Genomic DNA, 22,347 nt, shown 5'->3' on the forward strand with positions numbered 1-22,347 from the left:
CAATCCACTGACATACGTACTTTCCACTGCAAAATTAGACGCAACAACATCTTGTAATACCACCAGAGCTAGTTTCTGAGGTACTAAGAATGTCGCACGACAATCTTGGTCATCCAGGCAGAGACAAGACAACAGCTTTTATTAGAGAGAGATTTTTTTGGCCTGGGATGACTGGTGACATTGAGCAATGAATTAAAGGCTGTAAAAGATGTCTGCTGAGGAAATCACCAACCAACATCAGAGCTCCATTAGTGAAAATTCAGACTTCACAACCATTAGAATTAGTTTGTTTTGATTATCTTTCATTAGAATCTTCAAAAGGAGGATATCAGCACATTTTAGTAATAACTGATCACTTCACCAAATATGCCGTTGCTATACCAACCAAGAATCAAACCGCTAAAACGACTGCTGAAGCCTTTTATAACAATTTTGTCATTCACTATGGACTTCCAAAACGTCTTCATTCTGACCAAGGTGCCGATTTTGAATCGAAACTCATTAAGGAACTTTGTGAACTTACAGGCATTGAGCGATCAAGAACTACCCCATACCATCCAATGGGTAATGGTCTCACGGAAAGGTTCAACCGAACATTACTTCAGATGTTAGGGACATTAACAGTTGAACAGAAGCAGAACTGGAAGAAGTATGTTGGTCCTATGGTGCATGCCTACAACTCTTTAAGGCAAGAAACCACTGGCCATACTCCCTACTTACTGATGTATGGGAGACAGCCTTTGTTACCTGTTGACATAGCTTTTGGCTTGAGTGATGGTACAAAAAGGCAGCCAATGAGTAGCTATGTTGCAGACTTAAAGACTAGACTAGAGAAGGCACACGAGATAGCCATGGAAGCAACAAAGCTAGCACAAGAGAGACAAAAGAGATTTTATGACCAGAAAATAAGAGGAAACAACATCAAAGTTGGAGACCGGGTATTAGTTAAGATTGTAGCATTTGATGGGAAACGTAAGCTTTCCAACAGATGGGAAGAAGACCCTTATGTTGTACTATCACAACCAAACCCGGAAATCCCTGTATTTGTTGTGAAGAAAGAGTATGGTGAAGGGAGACAGTGCACCCTTCACAGGAACCTTCTCCTTCCAATAGAGACCAACTTTGATGATCAGGATAAATCAGACAATAGACCTATACCAGCTCCCAGAAGGAAGAGAAAAGTCCGTGATGTCAACAGACAACCTGTTGAAATAGAAAGGACTGATGATACAGATGACGATGCAGATGATGACTCAGATGATGAATCAGAGATTTTCTTTGTTACCACAAAGAAAGTGAAATCAGTGCCTAGGCATACAGCGCAAACATCAGATATCTCTCTTGATCGGAGTGGTGACGACTATGAAGACAAGAGAAGTCAGAGTATGGAAGCCGAGGAGGACGCTTCTCATTCCGTCATGGAGGAAAATGCTTTCACATCTGAAAATAGCGTAAACACATCTACTGATGATGTTACAGAAGGAGCTGGTTATGATGAGGTAAGTAAATCTTCAGTGGAAGATACAAATACCAATATCACAGATAATGATATTTCAGGTACCAAGACCAGACCCCCATTACCTCTCCCTCGCAGATCCCATAAAACAACAAAGCCTCCCCAGTGGATGCGAGATGGAGAGTGTGCTATAAATATGGTGTGCAGGCCATGTTAAATGCTGTGTTAGACAAAGAGTAAAGGTGTATCATAATATTTTTTATTCCGTTTGATATTTCAGTTTCTATTACATATTTGCTCCATGTGTAATGACGAGGACGTCATTTTGTGAGGAGGGGGCATTTGTGGTAGAGTGTTATTTTTCAATTTATTTTTATTTAAATGATTAAATATCAAATGCAACCAATAATTTCTACAATTCGGGTTTTGAATATCCGCGATGACTTTCCATAATTAATAAAAGCATACAATACTTTTGGTTTTTATTTTACTTATTCATATAAGTCCTGAGGCTAGTTATTGAAATCCTTGATTTTCATTGGTTGAGGGAGATTCCCGCCAAGTTCTTGGTACTGGTCAGTCAGAGCGAGAAATATTTTCATCCAGTTGTGAGGTCAATCTTAGTTCCTGGGTTATTTGACTATATAAATATATTTAAAATTAATTAAATACGATAGATTCCAGGACATTGACTGTAAGTTGACTTCTTTTTCATACTAATTCTTTATTTTCCATTAATTAATCTGTTTTTTACCTTTATTGTAATTTAAATGCAATATACTGAGTTTCACTTAGTAGTGATCAAATTAAACTTTGTTTGAATCAAAGTACATGTACATGTATATGAAGTTTGTATATCGGTTTTATTAAATTTTTATTAATAGGGCTATTGGCCATTCAGTATTTTCACCCATTAATCGGGCCATACACCTAATTGGAACCCTGATCCATAATCAGGTAAACATGTATACAAATATGTATTATATTTATTATGAATAAGAGCTGTATAACTCATATGATTATCATTTATGATTGTGTACGTGAACTTATCAACGATCAAGTTCTCGTGTATATCACTTTGATATAAGGGGAATTTAATCAGTATATATTGTCAACTTTTAAAGAAATTAATTCATGTATAATTCTATGAAAATGTCATTGTATTAATATAATATGTTTATTGTTATAATGCTATTGTTGACCTTTTACAGGGTTCATAATGAAATTAAAATAAATCCATCGAACCTGAGACGTGGAGTTTTCATTTATACATATATAAAGAAAACGCTACTACATTCAGGTGTTTAAATGCGTTGAGGCATGAGCAGTGCTCTCGGCCTTATATAGGGGATGTGTACGATGAGCAGAACAATAGAAATGGACAACTAATATGACGGTACTCGGCGATAAAAGGGAAATATTTATGAATTCATGTCAGCTTTAACAAAATTCTAAGAAAACCCTCTAATGAATATTAAGTAATACAAAGTAATATCAAACTTGTTCTTCGGCATGGTAAAAGGACAAACCCCGTTTGATTTCCAAATCAATTGATTCAACATTTTTTAAATTATCATAGAAAAGCGAAGTTTAAACATGAATTTTATGTACGACTTGACAGTAGACATTTCCTATAATTTAGTAAATCGCTACCGTTAGTCCGAAATATCCGATTTCGAATTTACTTGCAAGGAAAACTTTTTTCTTGGCAAGTAAATAAAAGCCAGGAAAACGTCAGATATTTCGGACTACGCTACCGTATGCAGTTCAAATCAACAACTTGAGATTTTAATCTAGTAAAGGTTAAAAAAAACTCCAAACATTTTGTAGTATGTGAGGGTTAGAAGATTGCCCATATGTTAACGTTGAAGCGGGCAAGAAATTTAAGTCATCCGATTGACATCGAAACAACCAATCGACAATCGGGCAAATTTTCCCGTATTACTTACAAAAGAACTGGTCTAAAATTCAGAGGAGACATTGACAGATATCGCACATTTATCACGCGAAGACTGTTTCATATTAATAATGGCTGCATATCTACTACTATGGGATGACAAAACACAATTGCACAAGCAACTAGAATTGTCTATCAAAGCAGACTTCAGATCGCTTGATCTTCAGCTTATTTCATATTATATACGGATCATTTATAAAAATGAATGTCACCTTATGAATCTAAATTATTTAACTTTAAAGCATATGTTTACATGTGTTGAGTTTCTGCTAGAAATAGGAAAACTGTGCAACCACGTACATGTACATGTACCCCCCCCCCCCCCCCCATTTATACACTACAAAGCTTGGGGATTAGAATTAAATAGATATAATGAATTCAAATTGGTTTTTAGAAATGCTTGTGATAAATTTAATTTGATCTGATAAATTTTAATCTGAAAAATTCAAATGTATTTTCCTAAAAAATGCATTCCCCCTACAACAAGTTATGTCGCGAGGGGATGCCCCGCTTTGCGGTGCCCTTGTTCTAAAGGTGACGAAAGGAACCATAACTTATAATGACGGAGTAACAGAAATAGTGCGAGAGACTGAAATTTTTCATTCATATACTATTCCCGCAGAAGAGCTCTATGTTTTCAAATTCGCCATCGACGTCTTGAGCGAAATTCCAGTACACTTCAAAATCGGGACGTAGAAATTGTCAAATTGAACAATTAAGTTAAAAAAAATCAACATAACTGCAGAATTAATTTTTATTGACCCCAAAAGAGAAAAAGAGTTCAAAGTTAATTTATGAATGTTGAATCAGATATAACGGCATATGAAAGCGTTTATATTTTAACATTAACTGCATGCACTTTTATAAATACAGCCATCTTCACATCCGGTGCAAAATTGCACATTAAGCTTTTGAATAAGTCATCTTAACATATACGTGATTAATTAGTCGGAAAAAGATTAATTTAACAAAGACACCAGCAATGATAATAACTAGGCAGAGTATCCAAACACTTCGACTTCACAGAGTGTGAGATATTCTGTTGTCTTGGAGATCTTGACAAATCTTCCCTTTGGTACAGACGAACAGTCGATGTCGACCACCAGCTGTGACAGAGTACCGGGACCAGCAAAGACACCACACGGAGTGTTGACATCGGATTCTGTCAGTCCTACAGTGACGGTAACATCCCGAAGCCGGTCTGACGTGTCTACAAAAGGTCAAATAATAGATGTTAATGTAAAATTGTAAACTGATATAAGCAATATTTAATAATAACTATGATTCCCGTATTGACTAGGATATAAATTACGGAACAGCGAATTTTTTTTCTTAAAATAGTTTGTAAATTATATTTTTCTTGCTATAAAATTATATTTTTCTTGCTATAAAGCTAACAAAGCCACAACTATTGCTTTGTTTTTTTTTTCCATTTAAACTTTACATTTCCAATCAAAGCTGTAATCAAAGCTGTAAATCGATAAAGCAGATGTTTAAACAAAGGTATTGTCTCCAATAATATATTTCGTTTACAATGTTACTTTGTATGCTTACCTACTCCCCACTTGTCCATTCCTCTATTGAATATTCTGACAGATTTGATGGAATAAACAGCCTGCAGATCCACCAGCCACCACGGATTTGTGTCTCCACCCGCTGTGTGTGTACACTTGTCTTCGTATAAGTGTGTTCCGTTGTTGCCATCAACTGCAAACTTGGCAGAGTAGGTCACTCCATCCCATGTATGCGTTGATGATTGTTTTGCAGGTTTAATCAATGCAAGGTTGGAAACGGCTGTCGACCATATTACAAAAATATAGATATTTAGAGATAAGTTTGAAAAAAACAATACGTAAAACTGTTAAACAGTAAAACACAATTCACACATATTATATGAAACAAAATACAACATTTTCTTTTAAAGTTGTAAATTAACAAAGTACTTTTTCCTCTGTGGAGGCAATCTGCCATTTTCGCTTCTGTACATTGTATTACAGAATAACTTAATGCAATATTGCAACTTCTTTATTCTCTTTGAAAATATAAAATATATTTAAACAAACTATCTTCTTTGGTATCTAATGTGCGACTGAAGTAGCTAGCATTCCTGGAATTGACATAATTATTGTGAAAGGTTTATTTTTTTTCTAAAATAACTCCCACCTCTATAGCCCGAAGTAAGCTAGCTACATATATGTAGCACCTGGTCTGAATAAGAAATTAGATTAACGACCTTGGAAGTACAGTTCCTTACATGTTAAAATTTGGGATTTACGGCGCTTCACCCTGGAGAGCTTTGTTCCAAGTTTGGTAGAAGTTAAAATTATGGATTTAGAGAAGAAGTCACATGTAAAAAGTTTACGGACAGACAGACGAACGTTGGACAAAAAGTTATTACAAAAACTCACGTAGGCTTTCAGATCCAAACACTTGGACTTCACAGAGTGTGAGATATTCTGTTGTCTTGGAGATCTTGACAAATCTCCCCTTTGGTACAGACGAACAGTCGATGTCAACCACCAGCTGTGACAGAGTACCGGGACCAGCAAAGACACCACACGGAGTGTTGACATCGGATTCTGTCAGTCCTACAGTGACGGTAATATCCCGAAGCCGGTCTGACGTGTCTAAAATAAGTCAAATAATAGATGTTAATGTGAAATTGTAAACTGATATTAGCAATATTTAATAATCATTATGAATCCCGTATTTATTAAGATGTAAATTACTTTAAAGCGAATTTTTTGTTCTAGAAATTGTTTGTAATTTATATTTTTCTTGCTATAAAGCTAACAAAGCCACAACTATTGATTTTTTTTTGCCATTGTACCTTTACAGTTGTAATCAAAGCTGTAAATCGATAAAGCAGATGTTAAAACAAAGGATTTGTCTCCAATAATATATTTCATTTACAATGCCGTTACTTTGTATGCTTACCTACTCCCCACTTGTCCATTCCTCTATTGAATATTCTGACAGATTTGATGGAATAAACAGCCTGCAGATCCACCAGCCACCACGGATTTGTGTCTCCACCCGCTGTGTGTGTACACTTGTCTTCGTATAAGTGTGTTCCGTTGTTACCATCAACTGCAAACTTGGCAGAGTAGGTCACTCCATCCCATGTATGCGTTGATGATTGTTTTGCAGGTTTAATTAATGCAAGGTTGGAAACGGCTGTCGACAATATTACAAAAATACAGATATTTAGAAAAAAGTTTGAAAAAAAAACAATACGAAAAACTGTTTAGCAGTAAAACAAAATTCAGACATATTTTATGAAACAAAATACAACTTTTTTTTTTAAATTGTAAATTAACTAAGTATTTTTACCTCTGTGGAGGCAATCTGCCATTATTGCTTCTGTACATTGTTTTAGAGAATAACTTAATGCAATGTTGCAACTTTTTTATTCTCTTTGAAAATATAAAATATATTTTAACAAACTGCCTTCTTTGGTATCTAATGTGCGAATGAAGTAGCTAGCATTTAATGTGTTATGATTTTTTTCCCTAAAATAACCCTTACCTCTATAGCCTGAAGTAAACTAGTTACATATATGTAGCCCCGGTCTGAATAAGAAATCAGTTCGGCGACTTTGAAGTTACAGTTTCTAACATGTTAAAAGGTGGGATTTACGGCGCCTTAATCTAAAACATTTTTCTGATGTAAATTAAATCAACCAAACATTGTTCGGTAGGTTTACCCAATGCGAGATCCAACAGAGCTGTCAATGAAATTACTCTAACCTGTTATTAAATTAATACACTAATAAATATTGTATTTCAACAAGATACAGCATTTATTTTAATAGCTGCTTATGAACAATGTATTCATTTTCATGTGTAGTCGATCTGTCATTTTTGCTTCTGTACATTGTTTTACAGAATAACTTAATTAAATGTTGCAACTTTTATCATTCTCTTTGAATGATCCTCTATGCATAAAAATATAACAATTTTCTGGATCCCTAAATAAGTAACCTTTTATTATTTTTTTTAAAGGGTATTAGATTTGAAAATTTATAATTAACATAATAAAATATGGTAAAATTATGTGCAAATCAATTACATGATATTGTGCCCACGGGAAAGGACCTTATGACATTCTTACCAAAACAGAAAAATAACGTCATAAAGATATGAGTTACGTAAGGAAAAAATCACGTCTGATAGTACAAAACAGCGCGGTAATTTGTTACTTCTTTGTTTATGGACACGTGCTTTAATGTTGAAACGCGTTTAATAGCAGAAATAGCAATAAAGGGATGGCCCCATAAATATTCAATCATTTGTATCTAAAACATAACAATTTAAGATAAGTGTAAGAACACAAAAAGTATTCGTGAGACCTTTCGAATGAACTCAAGAAAAAGGGGCTGGTCCCTTAAATAAGGGACCAAGACTCTCGTAAAGTCTCTTGCACTTACCTTTAAAACGATAAAGATTTTGTAATGCATTATAGAAGCAAAATTGTTGATCGTAATAATATCAGTTTGTAAAATTGATTGTCACACCCATTAATAACGTTACTAAGGATTTTAGGGAACTAAAATCTTTAATGTGCCTTATGTGAAAAAGCAAAACACTTTGTTAAGCATTCTAAATGATATTAACAATTATACATTATCTGAAAAAGAGGAATTGAGGGGGGATTCTGAAATTTCATTGATGTTATAATTGTATCGTTTATAAAATTGAACGGAAGACCTACTCGTATATAGTTTTGGAATTACTGGTTAATGAGAAATCTTTAATTCACGACTACGTTTTTGCTATCAGTTGTAACTTGTATATATATAGCACAGGGGAATTCACTTTTTGGAGCTCCAACTCCGCCCCGACCGAGGCTTGAACTCACGACCTCTGGAACCCATTCTCCTAGCAGTGAGCGGCCACAACTCGGCCATCTAGGCAAGACAGAAAATCTTCCTTTCGATAAGGAACGAACCTAGCGCGCGCGTACCGCGCACTACACAGTCTCTTGACATACGTGTGGAATACAGTTAAACGACAATTTGAGAGGATCGGAACGATACATTATATATATATATATATATATATATATATATATATATATATATATATATATATATATATATATATATATATATACTAGGCAAAATTGCTAATGCACCACCTACTACTTCTTTGATTGTTTTAGATCTGAACGCAACAAAGATTGGTTAGTATATTATTTTAACAGTTATGATAATACAGAAAATAAAACATCATTTGTTCTAATCTTATTGACCAGTTGCTTTGAGTACTGTTTATGAAACATTGGTACACCCCCCCCCCCCCCCCCCCCAATTATGTGATTCACTTATCAATATCAGGTGTGGGCTCCATTTGCTCGTATAAATGGGATCTGTCTGTCTTTTCACCTAGTATTTACGCGACGCATTGGAATTCTTGCTCAGTCCCTCACACTTCCGGTTTGCGCAAATTTCCGGTACAACCTTGCAGTTGATGTGTGGTGCCTTTTAAACACTTTGGCTACCTTAAACGACATTTTTTATTTAATAAGCATGCTGTGTCATGTTTTAGCAAATATCACCGGTAATCGTACAATTATTAACATTTTTTCTAACCTCACTAAAGAAGCATTCTGCCGAGACCATACCAACTGTCCTGCCACGCTCTTCTGCGATCAAACGCGTCATACCCCGTCGGGTTTTTTGTGAGGTTTTAGTAATGCATGAATCAATAATAAGATCACAAAAACTAACTTTAGTAAAGAAAAATTCTATAAATTTAACTTTGAATTTTGAATATTTTTCTATACATTTGTAAATCCCTACACAGAATTTTTTTTCTACAAGTGATAAAAAGTCTAAAAATAGTGATAACCGTCTATTAAGACACACATATTGCTTTTAAATTAACTACAAAAAAACATTATGTAATCTTTCAATAAAACAGTTACATATTGTCCAATTCTATTCACATGTATGTATTTGTGAAATAGGCAAGAACTTAAGGAGCGTTTATAATGCGGGAAATATGCATGGCATAAAAACTACAGTAAACATTATTTTTAAAATTTTCTTTGTTACAAAAACCAAAGGAAATTATTTGAAAGAAATACATGTAACTGTAAGAATTGTACGGGTCTTCTATAATCATAACAAAAGCGAATTTTACAACCTTTGATGGTCTATACTACAGCCCTACCTATATTAAAGAGCTGTCTGCCATTTACAAATGATTATAAAAAATAATCTGTTCAAAATATATACGTTTATTAAGAATTGTTTAGCATTTTCAATATATTTTTTGTGAATGTCAAAAGCGAAATGCAATTATTTAATAAGCCCCTAAAAATCGCATTAAGATGGTGTGTTGCAACCACTATTGAAATAAAACCACTATTGAAATAAATTAATTCAATAGTGGTTGGTAATGCATTTCATTAGAAAAATCACTTTGCAACCACTATCAAAATAAAACCACTATTGAAATAAATTATAAAATATAGTGGTTGGGAATGTATTTCATTTGAAGTATCACTTTGCAACCACTATTGAAATAAATTATTTCAATAGTGGTTGGGAATGTATTTCATTTGAAGTATCACTTTGCAACCACTATTGAAATAAATTATTTAAATAGTGTTCCGGGATGTATTCCATTTTGAAAATCAATTTACAGACACTGTTTAAGTACAATTACTATTAAAAAAAAATTTAATCGCAGCTTAGAATGAATTTCTCTATTAATATTACTTTGAAAATTTATATTTTTTTCTTTACATTTCTCTTTCTACAAACATATCATGTCCTATGCATATTGTATATTATTTGCACAATAGTGAACATCTTGTAAATTGCCAGAACTTCTATTCAAACACCCTGCAGCTGTATATTGAATAATTATTTATTGATAAATATTATTATAAATATCACTATTGAGATAAATTATTTCAATAGTGGTTGGGGGTGTACTTCATTATGACTAATATTGAAATATATTATTTCAATAGTGGTTAAGAATGCGTTTCATTTCAGCCACTATTGAAATAAGTTATTTCAATAGTGGTTAGGGATACCTTTCATTTCAATCACTATTGAAATAAAGTATTTCAATAGTGGTTGATGATGCAGTTCAGTTTTATGTATATTATTATGTCTGTTTGTAACACTTTCCTTTCTGCTAGGGGAGTTTCTGAATATAAGAAGTGTGTCCTATGAGATGATAAATTCCTTTTTGATTATGATGTTCTTTGATTTACCTCTATATGGTCATGTTTCCCATACCACCTGTCATCTGGAACCGAAAGTGTTATGCACAGTCTGAATAATAGGCATTAAAATGACATGCATTCCTACCACTATTGAAATATTTTATTTCAATAATGGTTGTAATAAACCGCATCCTTAATCATAATTGAAATAATTTACTTCAATAGTGGTTGTAATGAAATGCATACCTAACCACTATTGAAATAATTTATTTCAATAGTGGTGTTAATGAAACGCATACCCAACCACTATTGAAATAATTTATTCATTCAATAATGGTCATAATGAAGTACATCCCCAACCACTATTGAAATTATTTATCTCAATAGTGATATTTATTATAGCATATATCTATAATGACATGTTTGCTATCAATTATTTTTTAATATGCAGGGGTTTTGAATAGAAGTTATTGCGTTGTCCTCTGGTACAAATAATTTACAATTTTCATAAAACATCATATATCTATAGAAAGAGAAATAGGTAAAGAAAAAAACATGAAAACAATTCTATATGTTAATCTGCGAGGATTGGTTATTTCTGCACAACAGTAAAAATCCTAAAATAAGTACATTTATTTCACAGTCTTCATTATCATTACCGTAAACTATGCAAGTCTTTAGTGCCTTAATTGTGTATTTGAAATTGTTTGTTAGATAAAAACAAATGTATATGCATGCTTATTTGCGAGAATTGGTTATTTATTTCTTCACAGCAGTGAACATTGCAACATAACTGTGTATTTAAAATTATTTGTTAGATTTCTTTTATTTCAAAATAGTTTGCAAATATGATATTTAACTTATTTCATTCCAAATTTGTTACAATAGTGATTACATAGTTATATTCATAAAGTAATTCATTCCCATCTACGATTGCAAAAATTAATTTACTAGGAGTTGAACTTTAATGGTGTCTGTAAAGTAGTTCTTTTAATGAAATACATCCCCAACTTCTATTAAAATCATTACTTCAATAGTAGTAGTGGTTGCTAAGTGAGATCCTTGAAGTGAAATACATTCCCAACCCCTATTAAAATAATTTATTTCAATAGTGGTTTTATCTCAATAGTGGTTGCAAAGTGATTTTTCAAATGAAATGCATTCCCAACCACTATTGAAATAATTTGTTTCAATAGTGGTTTTATTTCAATTTGAAATAGGATAATTATGGTTGAACTTTATTAATTCCAATAATAACAAATCTTTAAAAAAAAACAATTAACATGTTAATCCTACTTGAAAGGCATTGTTAATTTTAGTAAATGCCAAAATATAGAAATATCAAGACGTTAGTCTTAAATGGAGGGGGGAAAAAGAAAACCGTTAAACTTACCACAATCTGGAATGTCACAAAGTTCCCAGCGTTTGTACGGATCTGTGGTGTAACACCACGGCGATGGTTCCCCATCCGGGTTTCTGCAGTAGTTTTCAGGATAAGAAGTGTATCCATGGGAATGTGGAGACTGCGCACTCCATACCTGGCAGGTCCTTCCGCTTTGTGTGACGTTTTTCTTCCCGGAATAATCCCAACCACTGCTTGATCTTTTACAGTCCTCTTGATTTCCTAATTCTGAAACATAAAAAAGATGCAGTAGTATTCAGTAATTTGAAACATCTCGGCCGTCTTTCGTTTTCGTTATTCAGGTGAAAAACCTTTTGTTTTACTTATGTTTTTTTATTATTATTTTTCTTCTCTTTTTTCAGGGAGAGCTTTTTTATTTCAAGAAATATTGAAGCAATTTCTTCTTTATGTAATTATTGGCCTTTAAAAATTATGGTACCAAATGACCCTTCGCTTGTTAACTCCCAGAACTTACAAAGTTATTGCCCTTGTGTACGAAAAGCTTGTTCTAGCTACTCCTCTGAAACCATGAATTATAGCGACTTGAAATTTTTACCAATGTCTTCAGTACATTTAGAGGGTTTTTCAATTTTTCATACCGAAAGAATTCGAGGCCCCCTTCTAGTAGTTATTGTCCCTGAAAGTATTTAAGATTCTATAAAATCACTTCCAACGTTTTTATTATTTGACATAGAGACTTCAGATAACACTTGGGATGGAAACGTCTGCTTTGGCCAAACAAAGTGACACAAAGGTCAAAGGTCAAGGTTTATTCATAAGTTTTCGTATCTCTTTGGTTGAGGGTGATATAGAGAAATTTTATCAAGGATGTAGTAGGACGTCTTAAAAAATTTCTAAATGGAGCCATTCAGCTCCCACCTTGAAATAGTCAGTGAGTTGTTGCCCCTTTTGTACGAAATGTTTGTTATCGCTACTCCTCTGAAACCATAAGTGAAAGAGACTTAAAACGTTTACAAATGTCCTCAGTGCACTTAGAAGTTTCTTCAATTTATTGATCCCAAAAGGGCCAAAAGTCCCCTTCTGGCAGTAACTCACCTTTGAATTTCATTGATTTCACAAACACATACGAAATAACCCCCCCCCCCCTTATTATATTCGACCTTGACCTTTGATCTTGTGACCTTGACCTCTTAGAACTGGTGTGTAATAAGTATCTGTAACAAATATTTATCAGATTCATTTATACGTACAATTAACTCTTTCAACCCCCCCCCCTTATTTTTGTTTAAAGGTTTGACCTTTGACTTAAATTTAATGGTTTATTTTACAGTCCTGCACATAATCTTGGCACACAAATATTGAAGTTATCACTTTGCATGAAAAAGAAAAAGAAAGAAGAAACAAAATATGCGAAAAGCCCTCATTTTTTCAGCTACTAAATTCGTAAAAAAGTATTTTATTTTTTATTTATAGACATAAAAATAGCGTTTAAAAATATATTACGGAATGGATATCAACATTGACAATCCTCACTATCAAAACTGATGCTTAATTTGATATGAGGACGTAGAAAATTGCTACATGCGTTGATTTTTTGTTAAAGTAGACGCCAGACTTTTTTTGCACCGAGGCATAATAAAAATCAATCATAAATTTAAACTTTCTTTAACCTAACATAAATTTGTTCCAAAGTTTGCATTTTCTGTCATTGCACTTGATAGTCACGAAAAATATTAATTACAAAAGACTGGAAATTAAAATTAAAATTAAATTTTAAAAAAAGTAATGTTGAAAGGACTTTTTGGGGGTTGAAATATTATGATATTGTAAATTTATCCCTTCAAGCATTTCAGTACCAAAAGAAGCCAGGAATTTATGAAATGATTAAATGCTGCATCAGACCTGATGTCCTCAGAGCATTAATATTTACGCATCTGAACCCTGTTATGTTTCAAAACAACAGTATATTTTAACAAAAGGTGTGAAGAGTACAGTATATATGCATTTTTATTTTTGACACAACTACTTAAAAAACACTTTTACAGTAAATTAAGTTATTACATGAACGAAAACGATGAAGATCAAAAGTTAGATGGAAACATTTGACCAAGTAAGAGAAAAATGCAAACACACATAAAAAGAAGTGGATAAACATTAAAATCTAATTCTAACTCGATGAAATAAAGAGAAACACAAGAGCGAGATATTTCATTTTACAGAGAGAAGAGAAATAAATATATACCTTCATTACAGCGTACCCCTGTCCATCCATCGGCACACGAACACGTGAAACACCCGTCCTTCTGTGTGAAAGTTCCTCCGTTCTTACATGGATTGTCCAAACATTGATTCATATCTTTAAATCAAAAATGATAATATACCGTTTTTGATAGAACACTAAGGCAAGATATTATATAAATAGTGCCTGTTTGGGAGGGTAACAGTTGAAATTGACACCCCGAGAAAACCATTGTCAACCGACGCGAAGCGGAGGTTGACAATGGTTTTCGAGGGGTGTCAATTTCAACTGTTATCCTCCCAAACAAGCACTATTTATTTTGTTATACTGAATGTCTTTTTTAAAATTCCTAAGAAAATTTTACTGCTTTTAAATAGGAATAACGTGAATTCTACAGCGAACCGTACGCGCATAATTTTCGCGCATGTAACATTTTTTAATGTTACCCGTTGCCAAGTGCGTTGCTAACGCTGAGGGTAATATAAAATATTATTAACTGCATCTTAACCAATCAGATTTCAGTATTTAACATGAAAGTATAACAATGTTTGTTAGAAATGGGATACCAAATTCAACAAATGTTTGGCGATACCCTTCACTTCAGACGCAAGTAAAGTTTCAAGTAGCAAACAAGAATTAATGTCACACAACCAACGGGGTTCGGTTGTTTTATAGTACAGAAACTTATCATTTGTTTCAAAAGACAAAATATGTTTTAAATTGAAACATTTAAATGTATTTAAATTGTAATAAATGCTTGATATTCAGTCAAACAGACCCGATTTTCTGTTTAATTTATTTCGATGGTTTATCAGCGACTTTTGAAAACGCTACGAAATATTAAAATGTTTAGACTGCATACCTTTACTAGAATTATTGTTGTATTTTTCTGTTTTATATAAATAATTCTCGTCAGTTTTGTCATTGATTTCATTAATGGAATCTGTAAGAGATATTGAAATGGAAACACTCGAACTAAAACAAGTTTTAATGACATGCCTATGTAGAATTATTGATATATTGTTCTCGTAATTTCGGTCTTTACAAGAAAAGTGTTAAAATGTGTTCATTTTAATATTGCCCCCGGGAAATATGATTCTTCCAGCGGGAAAAAATATCTTCATAGCTCCTTTACAATCATGTAATAAATGTATAATATTTGTTTGATTGCATTGCTTGTTTTAATTCTGTGAATAATTTACTTCAATCATGTAATAAATGTATAATATTTGTTTGATTGCATTGCTTGTTTTAATTCTGTTAATAATTTACCTCTAATTTATTATCACAAATAATGTCAATATAAATAAAGCCATGTATATTCTATATTCCATTTTTATTCTTTCAAGCCATTTCAAATGTTGAAAAATGTTTTAAGGGTAATGTTTACTCAGGGTCGATAAAATTCCACTACTAGAAACAAAAAGTTACTTTTAGTACATTGTCGTCCAGCTATAATGGTACTATTGTTTACTTTAAAAAACTAAGTTAAAATCCTACTTTTATGCTAGTTACTTTTAAATATTAATTGAAATTTTCGTCAAAAGTGTTGTTCAATTTGCCATAAATAACTAGAGCTGAGCTCGTTGTTGCAAGCAACGAGGAGGTCTTCCGCAACAGCTCCAAGTTAAGAAAGGATTGTCAATCAGTTTAATAACACCCCCCCCCCCTTCCGTACACTTTTCAGGGTCTGATAATTATTGATAGGAGGTCATTTTCACACTACCTTAACTTCTAATCAATCAGGGCTTTAGAAAATCAATTCGAACTCTTGAATATTAGGTCATGCCTCTATGTTCTATGTATTATTGTAACCTCCAAACTGTAGAGTATTGAAGAGTTGGACCTCTCGTAAAACAGATAAAGGTATGTCTGTGATAAGTTGGGGATATATTTGGACAAGAAAAGTATTAGCAGTGACTTTAAAACACTTTTACGCATTCCCTCTAAGCAAAATGAAAGCGGAAATGCATGTCTTCATGTGAAACGCTTGTTCTATATTCATTTAGAAAATAATTAAAACTTAAAAGATTCAAAGCAAAAACATAGTAAAAATTAGCAATTTTGAAAACATAAATTTCGATGTTATAATTCAACTAGTGCAATTGAAAAAAACAACTAAAATACAAAATTCAGAGGACAACATTTAAAGTGTCAATTTTAAAGATTTCAAACTTTGGATTATTTGCTTTGAACCATGATATGAAATGTCCGGGAACAAATGCCCCCCAAAAAATTAAAAAGAGAAATAATTCGAACCAAAATCCAATTTACAATACACCCTGAAAATTTGAAGGAAATCGGACGACAAACAAAAACGTAATCAAGGTTTGAAAAACGTCTAGGAGAAGAATAACAATAATGAAGAGTTACCATCAGAATCAGTACAAGGTCTTCCGTTGGAAATGGAAGACCTTAATAAAACGATTTGGAGGGTCTCAAACAGTAATATATATATATATATATATATATATATATATATATATATATATATATATATATATATATTCAAAATGACATCAAAGTTTAGATTTCAATTAAATTTTAAATTTAAATAATTTTTTTCTTCATTACCATTTTGAACTGGTCTATAATTTTCCTTTTAAATGTCAGCCAGTGATATGAACGCAATAAAACACTCATAAAATTGGCAAAATTATGAAACACATAATATATTCAGTTTGCGATTAATTGTTACAGAAAAAAAATAAAATATCAACCTCCGAGTAAACCTTATCAGTAATACGGTATCGTTAAAGCTAAGACATTAGCTATAATAATATTAACCAGAGAATCCAAGCACTTCAACTTCACACATTGTAAGATACTCTGTTGTCTTTGAGATCTTTACAAATCTCCCCTGTGTTAATGCCGGACAGTCGATAACAACCAGCTGTGATTGAGTACCGGGACCAGCAAAGAAACCACAGGGAGTGTTAATATCTGATTCTGTCAGCCCTACAGTGACGGTAATATCCCGCAGTCGGTTTGACTCATCTATAATAGGTCAAAAAACAGATGTTAGAAATAAAAAAAAAATTTAAAGATTTCATTATTTTTAAATTTGAATTTATTTCTTCATCATATTGTTCCTATGTATGGTTTTTGTAAGTATGAATCATTTTACAACGAAAACATCTGCGATCAAATAATAGTTGATAATTTATAAAATTATACTTAAAAAAGAAAATTGAATAGCTATATAAAACGTTTGTTGGTTTTTTTTTTTGACAAATATTTAGTTTTTTATTTTTACAGCAAATTTTAGCTGTTTTTGTCCATCCATTACGTTTCAATTTACAATGTCGTCACTCTCTAAGCTTACCTGCGTACTCATCCGGTCCTCTGTTGAGTATTTTGACAGATGTGATGGAATACACAGCCTGCAAATCCACCCTCCACCACGGATTTATATCTGCCAATCCCGTGTGGGCACAAAGACCTTCGATCACGTTTGTACCTCTGTTACCATCTACTGCAAGCGTGGCCGAATAGGTTAAAAATGTTGACGACTGTTCGGCAGGTTTACCTTTTGCAAGTTCCATCGGAACTGTCAATGATATTACAAAACTGTTTAGAAATACAATATAATTCAGCAACCGTACATTTATCAAGACAGAACAATTACTTTATTAGCTGATAATTCAAAATGTAATTATATCTGCTTATTTTTGTATCCTCTATTCTACTAGAACCCGCCCATTTACTTCATTTTTCTATATTTATTTATTGCAAGGACAGGATCATAATTCACTCTTAGTGAGAATCAATAATATGCCCATTATTAAAATATAAAGCGATTCAAGCTATTTTCATAAACCAAGATGTGTCACTTTTGTCACTCACATTTTTAGAAAAGGTCAAAAGTATGGTAGATATTTGTATAATTCAACGAATAAAACGGGGTTGCTGACATATGTTAGGGATGCCACCCTTTCATCATAATCACAATATACGTGTGTGATCTAAGTTTGTCTTTGTCCATAACATAAAGCAAACTTAGAAATATATTACCTAAGTCATGCTTATGTTAAATAAACCGAATGAAATCTTCATTTTCTTTATCGAATTAGAATGTATCGGTAATAAATCATTATCTTGGGTTAATATCTTGTTTCTTTATAGAAACCATTGTTTGATATCTTTGATATAATAATAAGTAGAAGTAAATGAACATACACAAAATTAAAGGTGATATATATATATATATATATATATATATATATATATATATATATATATATATATATATATATATATATATATATATATATATGCACCCAACATTTGATAAAAGCTCTAAAAAAATCTACGGCATTTATTTTTGGTCTACTGTTGTTACCTCTTTGTTTTGACGAATATTCACTGGTTTAGTTATTCTCGAAAACCGCCTCTGGCGTGATATCGAGCTGACGTTAAAAGTTGATGGAATAATATAGTGAATTGAATTTTATCTTTTGTTCTAGATCTTACCTCGACAATGCAATTCCTATATTCTGAAGAAGTGGATGTTTTAAAATTGAGACAATCGTCGTCTTTAAAGTCAATGAGGGATTTTCTTTCTTCAAACGTCTTTTTTAGTTTATCAAGTTTTGTTAGTTTAGATATAATGTTATTCTTGTAAATTGACCATTACGTGGTACCTACATGTATTCAGCAGTCCACTTCCATACTTTATGAAAAAATTTTCAACCTCATAATGTCTGCTAGTAATATTTAAATCAATTAAACCAAACTTTGATATTGTGCAATAATAAGACATTAATTTTGTGGACATCAGTTGATTAATACACTGTACATGTATTCAAATGCTGAATTGAAATAATTAAGATAAAACTTATAAATGTAGGTCAACAAACCTTAGAATAAACAAAACATCTCTATAGACCGCCGACGTCTTGTGCAAATCGTCCTAGCTAAGCACTCTAATACTTACTGACTTAAGTCTAAGAATGCACCCCAGTCTCACTTAAGCAGTTTCAGACTTAAGTACCCTTTACGTTACGAGCCCCTGATCACCCAGGTCTAAAATTCAAAATGTTGGCTGGATGGAAATGGGGAATTGCAGAATGTTCGCTAAGTGAGAATTAATTCATGCGGCACATTAAGGGTTAAAAATTTTATTACCGAAAATATACCTTATTACGTAACTAATGGGCATGGCAATGATTTTTCCAAATAGCTATTGATACAATACACGATTTTCATTAATTTGTACATGTAATAGACTTTAATAACAATGTTGTTCACTTTCACAACATATGTGATTGAAAATCTTAGGGGTTTGTCCTGTAGGTCCTTAATGGAGAGATAAATAGAATAGGTTTTTTGATAAAGAGGGATTAATGAAAATTATCAGTACTAACATTTTGTCTTTTACAATGCTTAACAAATAAGTCCCCTTCTCTTGCGTCAAAATTCGAAGACTCTGGCCTCTATAAACCTATATTTATATATAAACCTCTCTCTCTCTCTCTCTCTCTCTCTCTCTCTCTCTCTCTCTCTCTCTCTCTCTCTCTCTCTCTCTATATATATATATATATATTTGCGCGTTTATACAAAGTGTGTTAAGCTAGATACAAAGAACATGGAATAATAAAGCAACGATAAAAATATAGAAAATTTTACTTAACAAAAAAAAATGATTGAAATATACATATATTTTATTCATACCATTTCTTTTGCTCCTTTGATGTTTATACGAGGTCCCTGCGTTTGCTTCTGATATGATCAGAACAACCTGAATTTCAATAAAAAATAATAAATTGCATCATTTAATATTACTCTCTATATATATATTATCAACATTTTGTCTTCATTTCCCATCATGCAATCGATCCGTGTCTCAAAGTATTTTTTTTAATAATTAATGACTGATTTATTTTCAGTGTTACATGTAAGATTATGCTAAATCAAACATAACGATAGACGACATAAATAAGATTTAAAATAAAATCAATGAACAGGAGACCCCCAGTCCTTTACTGTCACAAATATTACTATAGCCCGTGCACAGACCTGTCGAAGAGGTCTTCCTTCCGATTTTTGATACAATACTATGCAATACTGTTGACTCGTACTTTCGGATAATCTATAGTATTACAAATAGTAAAACACGCTTTTAATGATTTGACGCTTATAGGGAAGTGATTTTCATACCCTGTGACTTTATTACATGTTGTAAACTTGATTGATTTAACGAACTACGTTTATAACGAGGTAAAATTAACTGTCCCTTGGACTTCGTTATAAGCGTGTTTTACCGATCTTAAATAATGCTTACATATTGTAACAAATTGTCTTCAATTTTTACATTACAGCACTCTAAAGTCCCCATTAAACAGTTTGATTATATACATGTAATACACTTGCTTGGCAACAGTTTTTACGAATAGATGTCGATACGATCAACAATTTTGTTACTGTAATGAATTACAAATCTCAATCTTTTTCAGCTTTTGTGTAAAACTTTAAGAGGCTAATAAGGGTTAAATTAATAACGCGGCCATGCAATACTGTGAGCAATTCAGTTTAAAAAGTAACGTTACAATTGGTGAAATCCATTTAAATCACCAATACAATATCCCTTAACCTTTTTTAAAGTTAGATTATAGCCTTTTAGAAAAGCAAACTGATCCAGACTAAAATGATAAACAAAGAACTCTCTATTTAAAAGCGTTTCAAGCATTTTAGTAAACTCGTAAAACGCTATGATATTGTTATAAAAAAATTACAATTATTTAAACTGGTAATAAAAATATACTACCGTCATCAAGTATAACATCTTCTGCATTGTTGTCTTTATATAAGCGTTGGTACAAGTGATTTCACTTTGTCGGTGCATTATTTATAAAAGAGTTTCCTGACAGATAATTTCTGCAATCAACTCAAGTGATGACATCAGATTCAACGTAATTTGTTTCCTGGAAGGGAAAAAAAGGGAAACAAAAATAATTGGACTGATATTTTACACTGACATTAATGAATTACATAATTTGAAAAAAAATCTGCAAAATAAATATTCATAACATTCCATTTTGTTAGTAAGGTACCTCATAGCATCATATTTAAAAGTTCTGTTTTTAGTTAATTGTATAAAATAACACTTGATTACTGATTCAATTAACAAATAATAAGTACATGTATGTCATTATGTTAATTTAATTTTATTTATACCGTGTGGCAGTAATTACACAATTTGCAACATAATTTGGTATTTCCCGACACCCATTAACACCAAAACTTACAACACGAAAGAGAAATCCATAAAAAACAGAAATCATCAGTTTAAATAATAACACAGCTCTAAAGTGAATTTTGTTTTTTCTTGGAAAATAATTCAGAAATTTCAACAATTTTAATTACACTTTTTGGTTCATTGAATGATCAAGAGCTCTCTCTCTCTCTCTCTCTCTCTCTCTCTCTCTCTCTCTCTCTCTCTCTCAATCCAAATGTTATAGTTTTTTTTTTATATTTACAAGATGACTTTCAAATAAAATAATGTTATGCGTTATGGCATACAATTAAAAGATTAATATGAAATATTTGTAGTTTTTCTTTTTTAACTTTGTGGTTAGCTTCAGGGACGCAGATGTAATGCATCATTTGCTTGACCCTTTTTTTTTAAATTTTAAACATTTCACTCATCAAAGTAAGGAAAAACGATTGAACACTGAACTATTTTATACGCTTAGTACAACTCACAAATAAGTAATCAACTTCAATTGTTTTATTTACCTGGATTTTAAAAATAAACACACTGCTTTTTTTTTTTACATCATAAGTGAACTAAGTAGAAATAAACAATGATTGAGAAATTTATGAGTCAACTCTCAAGCACATACTTGTGTAGTGACCATTTATGATACAGTATGCACTAATGATATATAGTAGTCATATTTTCAACCAAATCGATTATATTTGAAATAAAATCGTTCAAGTTTGCATCTCTGTCTATCTCATTGCACTTAAAAATTTAAGGTTTTTTTCGCGTGTCACAAAATATGCCACAATGGGGAAAATGTGTTGCATTTGGAATTTTGCTAGTCATTTTTTGGCGATTTAAAAAGTTTCTTATAGAAAAATAATACAGAATATAATTTCTGCGTATTAAAAAAAATTCGGTTTAAAAGACATCATGAAGAAAG

At 32.1% G+C, this 22,347-nt stretch overlaps 1 protein-coding gene across 1 annotated transcript; it reads right to left on the minus strand.

The window, feature by feature from the left end:
* Positions 1–4,166: 4,166 nt before the first annotated feature.
* On the minus strand, positions 4,167–21,086 carry LOC136273973 (uncharacterized). The gene is made up of 10 exons (XM_066079825.1): positions 20,967–21,086; positions 19,874–19,940; positions 17,526–17,750; positions 16,988–17,197; positions 14,204–14,317; positions 11,992–12,228; positions 6,351–6,590; positions 5,822–6,040; positions 4,968–5,207; positions 4,167–4,623 (listed from the first exon to the last, which is right to left on the minus strand). Exons 1-10 carry the CDS (start codon positions 21,042–21,044, stop codon positions 4,406–4,408), a joined length of 1,848 nt encoding a protein of 615 aa, XP_065935897.1. The 5' UTR covers positions 21,045–21,086; the 3' UTR covers positions 4,167–4,405.
* Positions 21,087–22,347: the final 1,261 nt, after the last annotated feature.

This window comes from Magallana gigas, chromosome 1, assembly GCF_963853765.1.
Source record: "Magallana gigas chromosome 1, xbMagGiga1.1, whole genome shotgun sequence".
Taxonomy (NCBI): Eukaryota; Metazoa; Mollusca; class Bivalvia; order Ostreida; family Ostreidae; genus Magallana; species Magallana gigas.

Excerpts from the sequence above, each read along its gene's own strand:
- LOC136273973 (XM_066079825.1), bottom strand. The coding sequence starts at position 21,044 with ATGCACCGACAAAGTGAAATCACTTGTACCAACGCTTATATAAAGACA. Across the intron at positions 14,318-16,987 it reads TGAAGTGCTTGGATTCTCTG|ATATGAATCAATGTTTGGAC; the intron begins GTTAATATTATT and ends TTTGATTTAAAG. Across the intron at positions 12,229-14,203 it reads AGGGGTACGCTGTAATGAAG|AATTAGGAAATCAAGAGGAC; the intron begins GTATATATTTAT and ends TTTATGTTTCAG.